A 17,923-nucleotide genomic window follows, 5' to 3' on the forward strand; every position below is an offset into this window, starting at 1 on the left:
GCGAGTGGAGTGGGCGTGGTTCAGCACTTGTGTCCATGTACATCTGTGACACGGCGCTAGCTCTTCATGCTCCCACAAGCAATAAGTTAGCTGTTTCTGGTCAGGCTTGAGATACGCCTTGTACTTCACTGCTACTACATACTGTTATACTGTTCTCAACATGTCCTGCACCGCCCTCACATACCTCTTTGTTATTCCTGACCAGTGGTGAGCACAGTTCCACTAATCTGCTAACCGCTAATTAGCAAAGCTAACTCTTTTGTTAGCGAATTAACTTTTCAGCATAACTATCAGCGGACTACTTAGCTTCTACTAAATTTAGTACCGCTAACTTTCAGTCCACTAACATTTTTTTTTTGCTGGTAAAGTGAGTAAAGTTTAACGGTTGAAAATATTTGTAAACCGTAAAATCATACGTTAGTTCCTGTCTGTTGTATGTCTGCAACAGTCAGGCCGGTGTTCTGTCGAGATGAGCTCCCCTGTGACTGTTAATACTGCGATTTACTGCTTTTGATAAAGATGATAACAGTGTTTGGGGTTTTATTTTTTATTCATTTATTTTTCATGCGTTCGTTTTGTGTCATGTTTACAAATGCAACACGGCTCAGCCGTTCATGTAACAGTTTATAAATATAATACAGAAATAAACTGTGACTATTAATACTGTGATTTACTGCTTTTTATAAAGGTGATGGCCGTGTTTGGGATCATATTTTTTATTTATTTATTTTTCATGCATTTGTTTTGTGTTTGTGATCCTGGGAATTCACGGGTTATGTGACTTGACCTTTGAATTTACTCAGCTGCCCATGCAACGCTTAAACTCGAAACTGGCTTATCAATTGCCGACAGTGTAATCCGATGTGGGTGCGACTTCCACTAAATTGCAGGGGATCCACAAAATTTTTTTATCCGTTTAAAATTATAAAAGCTAACAGTGAATAGATTAATGGTTATTGAAGCTAACTTTTTGGTTAGCTGTGCCCACCACTGCTCCTGACTTATTTATACTCTGTATAGAATGTGCTTTTGGTAAATTTTTGTTTCTCCTCAGGTTGCTGTTTCTTTGGTGATGGGGGTTTATGCAAACTTGTCTTGTGATAAGCAACATATATAATTCTCCATTTTACAAAAATGAGTGTTCTCAAACTTGTTAGCCTGCAGTAGCAACCAGAAGACGGTGCAGTCTACAGTTTTGTGGCCACGCTGCAAAATGGAAAAGCCAAAATTAGTATGTCCCTTGCATGTCCCATGTTATGCTCCACTGTATCAGCAAGGGAGTGTAACACGGCGACCTCCATGAGGGGGTCCAACCCCATGTAGGTACAAAGGGCTTAATCTAAACTTATGAAAACTCATCAATCCATTGTAATAGATAATTATGCAATAATGGACAGATTGCTTGGAATATTATATTCCATTTTTGTTAATAAACACCACAAAATCCAACACACTGTAGCTTTAATGTTTGTTGGAAATTCTACCACTTTGGCTTTATAGGACTGTTTCTATTACATTTTTAAGATGATAATAAAACAAACTGAGTGTCCGATTGTCATGTCTGCATTTTTTTTAAATAAACAAAGTGCACAAAAAGATCACTCAAGAACAAATTAAAACAAATTGGGGGTTTTTTTTGGGGGGGGGGGGGTAGAGTTTTTCAGAAACTACAATACAAAAGTTAAATTTCTCCCTTCGTTGCACTTCTTTTCTGGATTTTTTTTTTTTAAATAAACAAAGTGTACAAATTATCGCTCCCCAAATATTATAAAACAAATAGAATTTCAAGTAGAACGTGTGTTCAGGAAATACAATACAAAAATAAAACAAAATTTCTCCACTTCAGTAGACTTCTTTTCTGAATACAGCAATGCGCACAGGAGAGAAACTGAAACTACATTAAAGTATCAATCTTGTTACAGTGGTACAAATCAATATCAGTACCAATGTTGGTATTAATATTAATGATATTTGGATCAATTCACCCACCACTACTGAGAACAAAGAGCAGAATGGCCGTCAGTCTGCAAGGCCTCTACCACAACATACTAGAGACAATCATGCATTTAATTTATGACCATTAGTCCATACTGCAGTATCCTCCAAATCAATGAGCCAGTTGCATGACATTCTCTCTCTTCAGGTGTCATTCATACCTATGAGCATACAACTTGTTTCCGTTTTAAATTATGCAGTATTTTGGTATTCATTTTTGCTTTTTTGTGGCCAAACTGATCTTCTTCTGTTCCACCATGCGTGTGCAATGACTAGGCTGTAATGATGACGTGAAAAGGACCAAAAGTGCTTTTTTGACATCTACAGCTAGAAGGCAGGGCAATAGCACTTCTTTCAATGTGTCTTGATTGAAAGAGTGATGTCAACTCAGAACATGGTGCCATTTTGGTTCCAACTGCACTGAACTACTGAATGAACCTTTTATGTTTTCAACATTTCTAAAAATCATTTAACCACATACAGCAACAGATCCAGGTACAGGTGCTTTCAAAATAAATATAAAAATAGTTAAGCTATCAAATTTACATAAATTTACAATTTCTGATGATTTATTTAATTAATTTAAAGCCTGATTTTTGCAGCTGCACAGCAATGACGTGTGTGACAGTTTTAAAGTTCTTCGTCTCTGGATTATGCGTTATTCTGTACTAATCTGACCCTCAACAAGCTTTTTTTCACAGAATATCTCATCATAGCACCGTTGCCTCACAGCGAGAAGGTCATGGGATCGAATCCCTCTTTTCTCCCCGTGTTTGCATGGGTTCTCTCCGGGTGCTCCAGCTTCCTACCACATCCAAAGACATGCAGGTTAGGTGGATTGGAAACTTTGAATTGTCTGTAGGTGTGCATGCAGGTGTGAGTGTTTTTTTTTTTTTTTTTGTCTATAAGTGGCCCTGCGACAGACTGGCTGAATAGACTAAAAATTAGGTTGGTCTTTTAAAAAAAAAGTAGTGTTCTGCATTGCGATATGTTGCTACAATGCAGAACTCACTTTAAAATTTATTTCAGGAATCTTGACACATTTCCCTGCTTTACTGCTCCTCTGTAATCTGGACGTTTCTTTCAAACATCCCGTCACCCCTGCAGCTGTTTTAAGTAAATCTTCCTCAGCAGCCTCAGAGTTTAAGCTGGAACATTTTCTTTTTTTTTTTTAATTAATCCTTTAAGCATCTGTCTGTCTGTCTGTGTGTCTAACATGTCTCAGCAGCACCACGTCCCTGCACAATCATAAAGTAAGAGAGCAGATGCTGTGAAAGTGATAATCTCATGCTGCATCCAGTTTGAAGCCTTCATGAATCCCAGTCAGTGTTTATTGTCCCTCCATCAATTTTTTCCTTTTCAAATCTGATGTCTCTACCCCAGTGGCTGCAATAGGAGTTTGTAGATGGGGTGGCCACGAGGCACAGTGTCAACCTAGGCTGGAAATGTTGTACACTGAAGTGGATATGGATTCAGTGATGGCTACTGGATTCCAACAGTGGCTGGAAAGTGCAAATCAAAGGTATACGAGGTCTATTAGATAATAAACCGACCCTTTTATTTTTTTTTTAACTATATGGATTTGAATGACGTGCGATTACACCAATCATGCTTGAACCCTCGTGCGCATGCGTGAGTTTTTTCACGCGTCGGTGACGTAATTTCCCTGTGGGCAGGCCTTGAGTGAGATGTGGTCCCGCCCTCTCTGCTGAATTCCTTTGTTTCACACGCTGCTCGAGACGGCGCGCGTTGCTTTATCAAAAATTTTTCTGGACCTGTGAGGGATATCCGAGTGGACACTATTCAAGAAATTAAGCTGGTTTTCGGTGAAAAGTTTAACGGCTGATGAGAGATTATGTTTCTGTCGGTGTAAGGACTTCCCACGGAGCGGGACGTCATGCAGCGCTTCCAGGCGCCGTCGTCGGCCTGTTTCGAGCTGAAAACATCCTAATTTAAGGCTCTGTTGACCCAGGACGTCGTGAGAGAACAGAGAAGATTCAGAAGAGGCCGGCATGAGGACTTTATGCGGACATTCCACTGTTTAAGGACATTTTGTAATGAAAGACGTGTGCGCAAATTTGCCGAATCGTTTCCGTGACGACTCGGCGAATCTGTGTGCGCTGCGACAGGAAAAACACCTCCTTGTTGAAAACCATTTGTAAAATTCAGGCGGCCTTTGATGGCTTTCAACAAGTGAGTAACTGAGAAATTGTTTACCAGCTTGGGCATGTTCCAACTTGCCCGTTAAGGTTTCCAACGGAGGTGTTTTTCCTGTCGCGACCCCCCGCGGTCAGGTCCGGCCCGACATGCGACTCTGCCCGCACGTTCTTTCATTACAAAATGACCGTTAACAATGGAATGTCCGAATAAACTCCTCATGCCGACTTCTTCTGAAAGTTCTCTGTTCTCTGACGACTTACTGGGTCAACAGAGCCTGAAATGTGGAAGTTATCAACTTGAAACGGCGAGACGCAGCCGCCTCGAAGTGCAGATCGCCGTCAGGCACCGTGGGCCGTCCTTATGGCGACACTACCAGACCAAAATCTCTCATCAGCCGTTAAAATTTTTACCGAAAACCAGCTGAATTTATCGAATGGTGTCCACTCAGTTGTGCCTTACAGTTTTGAAAAAATTTTGATCAAACAAAGCAGCAGTCTCTGAGCCATTCCTAAACAATGAAAAAAAAAATCGACGAGAGGGTGGGCGACTCCTCACTCAAAGACTGCCCACAGGTGAATGACGTAACCGACAGGCGTGAAAAAACTCTTGCATGCCCACGAGGGTTCAAGCATGTCTGATGTAATCACACGTGATTCAAATCCATATGGTTTTTGAAAAAAATAATAAGGTCGGATACTTTTCTAATAGACCTCGTATGTTCGAAAATAAAAGTACAAAGTTAAAAAAAACGACATGTAGCAAACACATTTACAAGCTGAGAGACAGTCATGACAGTCAACATAATTTACATTTTGAAAAAGTGGTTCATAGCATGCACATTTGATTTGCACTTCCCAGCCACCGTAATTTTTGGCAGGATTATAAAAAGAAGATGAGAAAAAGAAAAATATATACCTTTCAGTGAACAGATTTTCCTCAGCTTTGGAAAAGTCTGTATCCATAGACATTATATACGTAGACACCTCATGGACTGCCGCTGCCTATTGATGACGTATCAGCAGTGCTTAATTTATAAAGTGGGAGGTCCCGGAGCGCAGAGGATGGGTAGCTCCGGTGCAGAAAAAAAAAGAAGGGCGGAGGGGGGTGGGGCGCAACAACGCTGTGCACCACACCGAAAATAAACTGGGCATGTATTGTAGGCCTAATAACACTAGTCACACCAAATCCGGATAGAGTACAAATTCCTGTTTAATGATGTACAGTGGTCTCTCGTTTATCGCGGGAGTTACGTTCTAAAAATAACCCGCGATAAATGAAATCCATCACATTTTCTGACTTTTCTCTCTTGTGTAAACACTCTCTTTTTTCTTCTGTGCGAGAAGATTATAAACAGACACACGCAGAACACAATGCGCGGCTCTCCCTTCGCTCACTGCCTCCGGGGGTATGGATGCGGGACCCGCAAAGAATCGAAGTACTCTCTCGGTGGCCACAGAGCTCTGCGGCTACGGTCAACATCCGGATCAAAACAGCGAGCGTAGCCTCTGGACCTGTTGCCAGATTTGGCGCAATTCCGCACAGCAGACAGGAGGGCGGTATGAGTGGCAGTGAGAGCAATCGCGGTGATATTTTTTTTTTTATATTTTGTTAGTCAAGAGAGGTGGCGGATCACAGGATCCAGTATAAATAGTTGGCGGAGCCAATGTCAGAGGTTCCGGAGCGTGCGTCGGAGGTTCCGGAGCGTGCTCCGGCTTGCTCCCCCTCAAATTAAGCCCTGCGTATCAGCGCGGCCGCCATCTTGGATGGGTTCCCTGTTGCGCCCCCAGTAGATTTATTTGTACTGTGGAAGGTGTATCGCCAACTACAATAAGCCGTAACCAATTTTGTCCCAATTTTCCCACAGTTTGGTTTGTTTGAAACAGCAGAGATTCAGTTACGATACAAGATGCTGTCACGCATTTAAAAATACGTACTTTGCTGCTGAAAGATTTTGTGTTATGCTCTTTAACAAAGACCTATGATATGGCATATAGATAAATGTATAAATTAATTTTATAATTTGGTAAAAACACAAGTTTGGATTGTTCATTTGACTTTATCTCTCTCTCTCTCACACACACACACACACACAAACACAGGTGACATCACTTTAATTTCCTCTGCTTCGCTCACCAGGTTTTGTTACAAAGATGAACATTTTTTTCAAGGAGAGGAAAAGAAAGTTCCACATCATTCCAAAGTCTTAAACTACCTTCTCTGGCTTGCAACTGGAGCTGGAGAGTTAAAACCTTGAAAAAGAACTGTTTTGCATAGCTTCTTACATGTGCTTGGACTCTGTAACGTCAGACAACACAAATGACTGAAGCATGAAATGATGGTTCTCCAAATTGGAAACTGAGAAACAAAAGTGCATAACAAGTGGATGGAAATAGTGGGGCGACATAGCAAAAAAATTTTTGTGATAAAAGCATGGAATTTGGCACGCATATTATAAATTAACTCATGTTTATTTTCAGATACGGAGCCATCCTGGAGCTGACCTCTAATGAGCTGCAGGGGTCAATAAAGAATTACACAGGGTCAAAATTTAAAAATGCTCCAGTCATGTTGAAAACAACACCACATTATTTGTCTGATCATAACGATTCCAAACAGGTATAGTTTGGACTATCTATGACTGAATGTTCTGAAGTTATGGGGTAAACCCGGCAAGACTGTCATGAACACACACACACACATTATATATATATATATATATATATATATATATATATATATATGGTTGTGTGTGGAAAATCCCAGTAGAGCAGCATTTTCTGAAATACTCGGACCTGCCCGTCTTACACCAACAGCCACACCACATTCACAGGCACTTAAATCCCCTTTCTTCCTCATTGTGATGCTCAGTTTGAGCAACCTTTTTTATAAGCACTACCCAATCTAGAACCCATGGATTCCCACAGGCAAACGCAAGTTAATAATAAAAACAAAATTATATATATATATATATATATATATATATATATATATATATATATATATATATATATATATATATATACATGAGGTATCTTATAAAACTAATCGGCAGTTTTATAAAAAAAAAAAAAAAATTCTGGATTTGATTGACATGCGATTACACCAATCATGCTTGAACCCTCGTGCGCATGCATGAGTTTTTTCACGCGTGTCGGTGACGTCATTTCCCTGTGGGCAGGCCTTGAGTGAGATGTGGTCCCGCCCTCTCGGCTGAATTCCTTTGTTTCACACGCTGCTCCAGACGGAGTGCATTGCTTTATCAAAATTTTTTCTGGATCTGTGAGGAATATCCGAGTGGATACTATTCAAGAAATGAAGCTGGTTTTCGGTGAAAAGTTTAACGGCTGATGAGAGATTATGGGGTGTTTTTGTCAGTGTAAGGACTTCCCACACAGCGGGACGTCGTGCAGCACTTCCAGGCGCCGTCGTCGGCCTGTTTCGACCTGAAAACATCCTAATTTAAGGCTTAATTCACCCAGGACGTCGTGAGAAACAGAGAAGATTCAGAAGAGGTCGGCATGAGGACTTTATGCGGACATTCCACTGTTTAAGGACATTTTTAATGAAAGACGTGCGCGCAAATTCGCCGAGTCATTTCCGTGACGACTCGGCGAATCTGTGTGCGCCGCGACAGGAAAAACACCTCCGTGTTGAAAACCATTTGTAAAATTCAGGCGGCTTTTGATGGCTTTCAACAAGTGAGTAACTGAGAAACTGTTTAACAGTTTGGGCATGTTCCAACTTGCCCATTAAGGTTTCCAACGGAGGTGTTTTTCCTGTCGTGACCCCCCGTGGTCGGGTCCAGCCCAACATGCGACTCTGCCCGCACGTTCTTTCATTACAAAATGTCTGTTAACAATGGAATGTCCGAATAAACTCCTCATGCCGACTTCTTCTGAAAGTTCTCTGTTCTCTGACGACTTACTGGGTTAACAGAGCCTGAAATGTGGAAGTTTTCAACTTGAAACGGCGAGACGCTGCCGCCTCGAAGTGCAGATCGCCGTCAGGCGCCGTGGGCCGTCCTTAAAGCGACACTACCAGCCCAAAATCTCTCATCAGCCGTTAAAATTTTTACCGAAAACCAGCTGAATTTATCGAATGGTGTCCACTCAGTTGTGCCTTACAGTTTTGAAAAATTTTGATCAAACAAAGCAGCAGTCTCTGAGCCATTCCATTTCACACACACATTATATATATATATATATATATATATATATATATATATATATATATATGCTTTCATAGCCAATTAATGTATTTCTTCAGCAATTTCAAGCTTTCTTTTTTACAGTGCTCCTGTTCACCTTAAAGCTCCCACCCGCCCCCGAATTACCAAAGCTGCTCACAAATAACACATTGGCCTGAAGAGAAGTGCTGCTGTGCCATTCCAAACGAGGATTCACAAAGACTTTTTTGTCTGTTGGACGGCTCCCTAATAAATATTTAATTCATATTTTCATGTTAATTTCCAGGAATGATTTGAGTGGTAGTGTGATTGAAGACATCTGACATATTTATTATGAAAATATTCTGACAGTAAAAACAACATAATTCTGTGTTGGGCTTTTTTTTTTTTTCAACTACATCTTTACTTTTGATTTAATGTGAGCTGTGACCTTGCCTTTGAACAGGCTGCTGATTTGTAGGTGTCCTATGGAGAGTTATTGCATTCATAACTCTGGCAATAGTTCCAGCAGAACTTCCTGCAGCAAGCATTCCCACAGCACAGCCCACCCAAAAGGTGAGGCATCGGGGCATCCTGTCGCTCAGCAGAAAGCCTGAATGCAGATTTTAGAGCATCATTTTATAGCCTCCATAAAATGAGCACAACCCCATGGCACAGAGGATATCATAAAAGTAAACATTCTCTCAGCATTATTGCATAGCATATTTAAAAAAAAAATCACCAGGCAGCACGTTGGCTTAGTGGTTTGCACTGCCGTGACCCTTAATTGGAGTAAGCGGGTGTAGAAATGGATGGATAGTAGAGAAGCTTGAATCTTCGACTGGACTGGGTTGCTTGATGCGAGGACGTTTTGCTTCAAATCGCAGAAGCTTCCTCAGCTAAAATTCTGCTCTGGTAGTCTGACTTCTGTCTTGACTCTTGTAGAAGAACAAACAGAAGCCACAAAAGCTGGAGTTTTAAACATAACCAGACCCCTCCTACCGAGAGGCCGACTGCTATAGGCTAGTGACTAAACAATAGCTCTAATTAGCACCTATTGTGCTCTAGTTAGCACCCTCCTAATGACAGGGCAGCTGTCCCTCCTAATGATGGGATGGACGCCTCTCCTGATGGCTACCTTGACGACTCTCCTGATGACGTGAATGACTCATTACCATGAACAAAAGACTGAAACTGCTTTGACCTGAGTACCCCATTGTAAACAGGGGACAAAGCGTGTCTCAGACCCCCTCCCCGGTTAAGGCTGGGTTTCAACTGTTTCACATAGAATGCCTCCTTGACCCCTCTCTCAAACCATTTCTTCTCTCTGGCTAAGATTTTAACTTCCTTGTCCTCAAACGTGTGGTTAGTGTCTTTCAGGTGGAGATGAACTGCAGACTGAGGTCCACTGGCGCCCTCTCTGCGGTGCTGGTATAGCCTTTTGTGTAAAGGTTGCTTAGTCTACCTATGTAGTCTTCGTTACAGTTTTCCTGACATCTGATAGAATACCCTACATTGCTCTGTTTGTAACTAGGGATCCTGTCCTTAGGGTGAACTAATTTCTGTCTCAACTGTGTCTAACTATTATTATTAGTCTGTCTGTCTGTCTGTTAGCAGCATTATGTCAAAACTACTGCACAGATTTTGACAAAAGTTTCACCACAGATAGATATTAGGCCATGGAAGACTTTTGGAGGTGAACTGGATTGATTCTGGATTCTGGATTAAGATTTCGTTTTATATAGGCTTTGAAGGATTACGTCAAAATTACTTCAAGGATTCTCACCAAATTTGCACCACAGATAGATATTAGGGCATGGAAGACTGCACTGAATTTTGGAGGCGATCTGGATCCGGATTGGTGGATGTCAGAAATCTCAGATTGCTCTTGTTTTCCTATTACTCTGCCTCACGTTTCTGTTCTATCAGCTAGATTAACAAGAAGCCCATGAAAAAAAGAAGTTTTAATAACTAGTGGCACCAGACCTCAGCTTCACAAATGAAAAACTGAAAAATAGCTACATGCAGTGGTGGGCAAAGCTAACCATAAAGTTAGCTTTGGTAACAGTTTATCCACTAAATAAAAAGATACCTTTTATAAGCTAAACTGATAAACCCCTAAACGTTTGGTGGAAGTTACAGATAAAAACTAAACCGATAACTTTCAGTATTGATTTCAGTACACTAACAGCTACTGACACAATAATGAGCCAGTGCTTCTGTGTCAGATTAGCTTTCAGTCAGCAAAAGAGACCTGGTGACCAAGAAAAAGGAGGAATAAAGACAGTTTCTCTTTACACAATACAAGCTCACTGGCATATCACACAAGTCATCAACAGGCAACAGTTTTAACTTATGGTTAAAATTTTAACCAAACTAATTCCAGACAAGTTATTTAAATTAAGGTCACGTCTGGCATTTTATGAAGTGAAAATATCAGCTATATGTTTTAGTTTTAAAGTAATGCACTAATTTTAAAGGTTTTAATGTTTGGGACACATGCTGCAGTGCATTATGGGTAAAGTTTCACAATGGAGAAATGCATTGAGACACTGTTCAGGGTGCACTCTAACCGCTGCACATGGACAACAGCATCAACTCTTGAGCCTAAAACTCTGGTGAATATATTCTCTGGGTTTATAGACGTTGTTATTGTGTTTGTTTTATGTAACTTTACCCACAAACTTTACCCATAATGCACTGCAGCATATGTCTCCCAAACACTAAAACCTTCAAAATTAGTGCATTACTTTAAAACTAAAACATAAAGCTGATATTTTCACTTTATAAAATCCCAGATGTGACATTAATTTAAATAGCTTGTCTGGAATTAGTTTGGTTAAAATTTTAACCATAAATTAAAACTGTATGCCTGTTGATGACTTGCGTGATACTCCGGCGAGTCGGTATGGTGTAAAGAGTAATAATCTTCTTTTGCTCTCCCTTCCTTCCTTTCGCTCCTGTAACCAGCTCTTCTCTGACTGCAGAGGATAGAGCTGTCTATCTGCTGAAAAACATTTAACAGGTAGGTACTAAAGTCTTTAGTTTCAGACTTCACAATTTTTTTTAACTGTTAAGCTTAATTCACTATGCCTGCAAAAATATGTTAGCGGCCTAAAAATTATCGGACCTAAATTTATCGGAAGTTAATTGGTCCACTGATGGTTTTTAAAGTTATCGGAAAAGCTAACCCGATAATGAAAACATTAGCTTCGATAATTAGTGGATTAGCGGACCTGTGCCCACCACTGGTTACAAAACCACACATATGTTGAGAGAAAGAGAAAGAGATTAAAGAAGTGTTTCACCAACATTCATGCAATGTCCTGTCAGCAGGGTTGTGTGGCTGCATGAGTGTTATTTCAGATGTAGAATATAACTGTAAACATTGTGCTCTCATGCTCTCTCTCTCTCTCACATCACATTTACGCCATATCTGCTATGGCTAAATTTCTACAACATCCTTTCTGCAGGGTTGTGTGAAGTTTTGACAGTGTTGACTTTTAGACCATGGACGCTGTGAAACAATCAGAAAGCAATGGTTTAGCACATTTTTGAATCTGTCACTGACAACAACACCTGCTCCTAATCCATCATCATTACAGCATCCACTAACCAAGATTTATTATATGGTTGTGATGCTGCGCATGCTGTGGTTGGCTGATTACCGATATTTTCCCATATCAGACTGGTTACCATGACAATCGGCCCGCAACGTGTATTTTCTTTACAAACCAGTAATCTAAAAACACAATTAGAACAACCAACTCAGACATGAATGTACTCCATAAATATCTAAACAGCATTGGAAAAAAACCCACAGATTGAAAGCTTACCAGCTAATGACCGGGCAACCTCAACACCGTCAGCAGCATATTAGAGCGATACTGTAGGTTTGCGTGTTTATATATGTAATAGCCATGTAATAAGTGAATTATTAACCTTGTTTGCTCAGTCTGTACGGGAATATCAGACAGAGGTGTAAGTGCGGACCAAGTGTCAGTGAGGTCTGTGTGAAAAAGACCGAGGTCTGATATTTCCCCGTACAGACCTTTCACCAATAGTGGGCACAGCTAACCAAAACATTAGCTTCAATAACTGGTAATCAGCTAACTGAAAAGTTATCTTTTATAATACTAAACCGATAAACTGCCTGAAAACTTATCGGAAGCTACAGCTAACTGATAACTTTCAAGTTTGTCTCCCGTATACTCTCAACTACTAACAAGCTGATTTCAAGTTTAAAGGAGACCTGCATTGAAAAAAATGCTGTCAGATTTTTTGAACAAAAAATGACTTACATTTACACATGAGATCCTTTTGAATGTAGTAAAGTAAATCTGCAAGCCCAGATCTGTCATTCAACGGAGAAATCTTCATTTGAAAATGACAAATTTACAGCTAACATTTAGCCCTCCGCAAATTGACCCTCTCATCATGGACGCTGCCGAGACGTCACGGACAAGACCCTCTCCCAGCATGCATTGCGCCAAATGTAATTTGTAGATTTACGTCAGTTTGCATCTGCACCTTTTACTTGCCTTATACGGAAGGATCTACTTTTTTTAAAACTTCATATTGTCTTGCGGCACGTTTGGTGAGTACACATTTCTTTTATTTGTGCTTGAAAATTATTTTGGGGGAACTTTTTCATACGCCCATTTCATTGAGTGGTGTCGCAATGAAAATCTACTGTCTTTCGCCTCCGGTACCATCGCGAGATATGGAGGCGAGACCCGCAAAGAATCCCAGTCATTAAAAATATATAAACCTCTCTCAGCGTCCATGGAGCTCTGGGGCTCCGATTGCCGAGACGTGCGGTGCTGTGGATTTTGCAGCAAGAAGTCTGTCCTTGCAGCAACAGGTGTCACCGGCCGCTCCACATCAAAACGGCGAGCGTAGTCTCTGGACTTGTTCCAAGTTGGCTGCACCTCCATTCAGTAGACAGAGAGGTGATGCCAGTGTTGTGCGCTGAATCTAGCACAACACCGGCTGCAAAGCAGACATGGGCGGTGTGAGTGGCCCGCGTCGGCGGTTAACGAGCTCGTTAACGAGCCCGCAGACTTAATAAGCGCAGCGGAGGCAGAGAGCGGGAGAGGAAGAACGGCGCCCGCTGTCGATGTCGTTGCTGATCTGAGCACACAGATCTGTATCTCACATTCATTGCAGCTTACTTTTGGATGTTGAAACCAGGACGTGTATAAGTAACATTACTAACAGATAAAATCAATTTCAATGTGGGATCGGACTGAAGGCGGGAGCGCGTCGTCTTGTCCCTGACGTCATGGAAATGATACGGCTGTTTTCACAGAGGGCTAAATTTTAGCTGCAAATTTGTCATTTTTAAATGAAGATTTCTCTGCTGAATTACAAATTTGGGCTTACAGATTTACTTTACTGCATTCACAAGGGTCTTATAAATACATATCTATTTTAAACATTGCCAAAGCTTCTACCTTGACACCATACAGTGGTCCAGCCATGAGGCGGAGGTCTTGAAACAGAAAGCAGGTTTGACTTATGGTTTTGATTTATAAATCAAATTAATCCAGATAAAATAACTACATTAATGTAAACTCTTAAAATGTACAAAGTGATATATAACACATACCTGTTAATTGTAAAATAATGCACTAATTCTGAAGATTTGAACATTAACACACAAATGCCCAAAGGGATTATGGGTAAATTTAGCCTTTGCTCCTACTGATTGGTTGACTAATTCATTCTATGTAAAAACCAATACAAGTGAATCAATGTAATGTGTGTTGGTGTTTACAAATAAATGTGCTTTTGTAAAATATGTTATTTTTTCATTTGTAAAAAAAGGCATTTGTAAAGCCGAAAAGTCTGTTAAATTGTAATGGAGGAGTTTCAAGATCCCGCTCAACAGAGCGTAAGCGCATGGCGTGATGATGTCACAACTCTATCCGGTTAGGGAGATGCGGTTTCTTTCAATAACAAGAACTGTTAAAAAAAATACTTTCTCGTGTGTGGTTGGAGTTTTTTACAATTATGTAATAATGTAATAATTATTACAATTTTAGAGAAAGAGACAAAAAGAAATATATCGCTGTGCCAAGGAGGGAACCTCTTTAGGGTCAGTGACCCTATGGCCTTGTTTAGAGAAGTGTTTCATAAATGTTAAAAAAATTCATATATTTGCAGTTTAGTTGAATAATAAATTGAATTTTGTCTCTTATTTGTTTTTGTCTATAAGCACATGCAATATCAATATTACTGCTGGGAAAGGTGCAAGTTGCAACAAACTGTGATGCCAAGCGCTAAGGATACATGCTATCCAGTCACAGCAGATGAAACTTTTTTTTTTTACTACTGAGCAAACTTCATTGTTAGACTTTTTTAGATTCAATGATTCCACGGCGTGTAGATGTTATGGCGTCAGTGACCCCATGGCCTTGGCGGAGGTTTGCACTCTGAGTGCTTCTAGTTTATTTTATGTTTTAGGTCATGACAATCATCCAAGTTAAGCTTGGATGATTGTCGCTATATGGACATGGGCCTTCGAGCCCATGTCCATATAGCACCCAGAAGAACTTCATCCTTCAGCAACTCATCTCAACTCCTAAAAAATAATTGTTTCTTGTGGGAGTGGTTTATATGACAATAAACAGCTAATGCCAAGATCATAATTTACAGTGATAAAATGGACTCACTCTCAGATGGAGTAGAGCATCTGTCTAATCTGCTATTACAAATTAGTTTTTTGTTTTTTTTTGTCTCTACTGTGATAGATTTTGTTTCATATCAGCTCATTGTAGACAGAAATTGCACACAAACAAACAAAAAACCTCCTTCTGTGAGAGTGGCATGTTTTGCTGCATCTGACTGGATGCCTGAAAGGGTGTTGCCCTGACAACACAGCACCTTTTTGTAAAATTCATAGATTTTCAACTGTAAAAAAAAAAAAAAAAAAAAATGCTGCCTGTCAAACAAGAATTTTTAGGGAATTAACTCACCAGGAGCAAAACACTTATGTATTTTTAGCAAAGTCAGGTTTTTCTTTTTGGTTTTGTTCTCTCTCTCTTTTTTTTTAGTCATTCTAATTGAAACAAGTCATTTAGTTTTCTATTTTTTCTTTTTGTTTTAGTTGCAGTTTTCTGTGTTTTTCTTTAGTATCCTATCTTTTTTGTTTTTCTAGCCAATCTTTTTATCATTATTTGTCATAATTATTTGTTTATTATTCTTAGTTATTATATTTACTATAGATATTATTATTATAGATATTGTCATCATTACTTTTGGATTGTTATTTCTCTATTAATATGTATTTGTTCGTTTTTTTGTCTTGTTTTGTTTTTTATTGTTAGCATTACAAACACTGTACCTGTAACCATGATTGCCTGTTGACTTGTAAGGACCACATTGGAAATAAGCGTTTATGCTTTCATGCATTATCCTGCTTTATAATGTCATATTTACATGTTGCATGTTTGTATGCATTATCTGCCGAATAAACAAATTTAAAAAAATAAACAAATCAAAAATCAACAGATAACATATCCCCCCGGTCACCACAAATCAGTAATACAAAGTGTTGGGGATCACCAGAGTACACTCTTATGCCAAATATGAGTGAAATTGGTCAACTGGTTCTTGAGCCAACAAGGGTGGCAATGACAATGTCTTAAATTTCTCATTGTGACCTTGAAATTAACCCCAAGGTCACCATAATTGACTGGTGTCAGGGGTCACCCAAGTGCACTCTTATGCTAAATATGAATGAAATTGGTCATCTGGTTGAGATATCGCCCTAACAAAATGGCCAAAGTACACGCATGCTGATTTCTATTCATACGGGGTGGGAGGGTTAAAAACACTATATGGACAGAGGGCCTTCCTTGCATTTTTGTTATTAATTTGATGAATCCCCACGAATCAGTGGCCCCCTCTGGGGCCACCCCCCAAATCAATCTGGACACGCTGCTGCTGGGAATTTAACTTTATACTGACAAAAAACGCAGGATTATTTTTTAATCAAACTGTTGTAAGCAAAACTGGGTTGTTCCATCTGTATTCGAAGATGCCTTCAGGGACCTCTGCTGCGCTCCCAGTAAGAAAACAAAAAATTTCCAGCACAGACAGGATTTAAACTTCAAGGTCAGGGTGGATTTACATTGGCAGCACATGTTTTCATTGTTCTTATTAGTTTATCTCTAAAATCATCTGTGCTGCTGTTGCGGCGCAAAGTCAAAGTGCCGCAGGTCGGCGGAACACTGATTTACGCGCGTCGCTCATTTTGATCAGTGAAGAAGTTGAAAGCGCCAAAGAGGCCGAATGTTAACGAAACATCACGCTCACATTTGTTGACGAAGGATGAATATTCACGTGCGCACTGATTCTCTGTGGATGACCTGACGCGCGCATGTGGCACAGTAAACCGACGCGCACTTCCACGTGGCAAGAGAACTTTCTGCTGTTATTTTTGGCGCAAGCTGAAATAAGAGAGCAGAAAAAAAACGTGATTTGCGTCCTGATTGTTTTGTGTGAGGTGAAGCGGTGCGCAGAGACGCACGCGTGAGAGGAAACTTCTGTCTCCAATTCTACATTTATTTAAGAACTTTTTAAAAGAAAGCTGATGGAGGAATTTTTTTTAAACAAGCGAAAAGTCTGATTCTTGATTTGGCAGTTGTGAGGAGGATGTCGCTCTTGGTTCGGATCTTGGCGCAGTTACGCATCGCTGCGGCGAACAGCGGGGACTCCGCCATGTGCGAGAAAGAGGGAGAGGGAGAGAGAAAAGGAGGGAGCAGCACTTACAGATGTGACCACTGGAGGCAGCTCGGTGATCCGGTGGTGCTGACTGATGGAGCTGATGTTCCAGGCTGCGCCGGTGTTTGGGTCCGGTGTGGGGACCCACGAGCGAGAATCCATCACGCGTCCACGAACGAGGAGCAGTTTGGTGTGAGAGGTGGTGGAGCGGAGTCCAGGTTTGGTGATCTACCAGACTCCGAGTGGCCGGTTTGCCTCCATGCCCTCCTCTGACACGCTCATGTGCAACACTGAGGGGTGGAAACACTTTGGCTGTGCGCGTGTCGTCCAATCCGCGCTCCGGGCAATGTCTGTGTTCATGCGCGTATCAGTCAGTCTGTTCACAAACACACACTCAGACGCGCGCACATCCTTCACCCACAGCTGTACTGTGAGAAGTTAAAAGAGAGGTTTGAATCTTCGTGCTTGAGGAGCAGAGGCGGCTCTAGCGGGAGGGGTGTTGGGGCTGCAGCCACCCAAAGACTTTCAATCACCCCCAGAAAATACACATTTGTCATTGCTGGTTCACTGTGCATGATTATCTGAGTTCATTCAGGCCACTTACACTCAACAAAAATATAAACGCAACACTTTTGGTTTTGCTCCCATTTTGTGTGAGATGAACTCAAAGATCTAAAACTTTTTCCACATACACAATATCACCATTTCCCTCAAATATTGTTCACAAACCAGTCGAAATCTGTGATAGTGAGCACTTCTCCTTTGCTGAGATAATCCATCCCACCTCACAGGTGTGCCATATCAAGATGCTGATTAGACACCATGATTAGTGCACAGGTGTGCCTTAGACTGCCCACAATAAAAGGCCACTCT

At 40.7% G+C, this 17,923-nt stretch overlaps 1 protein-coding gene across 1 annotated transcript in view; it reads right to left on the minus strand.

The window, feature by feature from the left end:
* Positions 1 to 17,318, minus strand: part of LOC117531499 (melanopsin-A-like) — a 70,273-nt gene extending 52,955 nt beyond the window's left edge. Inside the window, 1 exon segment of the mRNA XM_034194612.1 lies at positions 17,099 to 17,318. Within this exon segment, the coding sequence (XP_034050503.1) occupies positions 17,099 to 17,212 (114 nt within the window). The 5' untranslated portion in view covers positions 17,213 to 17,318.
* Between the last annotated feature and the right edge of the window lie 605 nt (positions 17,319 to 17,923).

This window comes from Thalassophryne amazonica, chromosome 18 (genome assembly GCF_902500255.1).
Source record: "Thalassophryne amazonica chromosome 18, fThaAma1.1, whole genome shotgun sequence".
Classification (NCBI taxonomy): Eukaryota; Metazoa; Chordata; class Actinopteri; order Batrachoidiformes; family Batrachoididae; genus Thalassophryne; species Thalassophryne amazonica.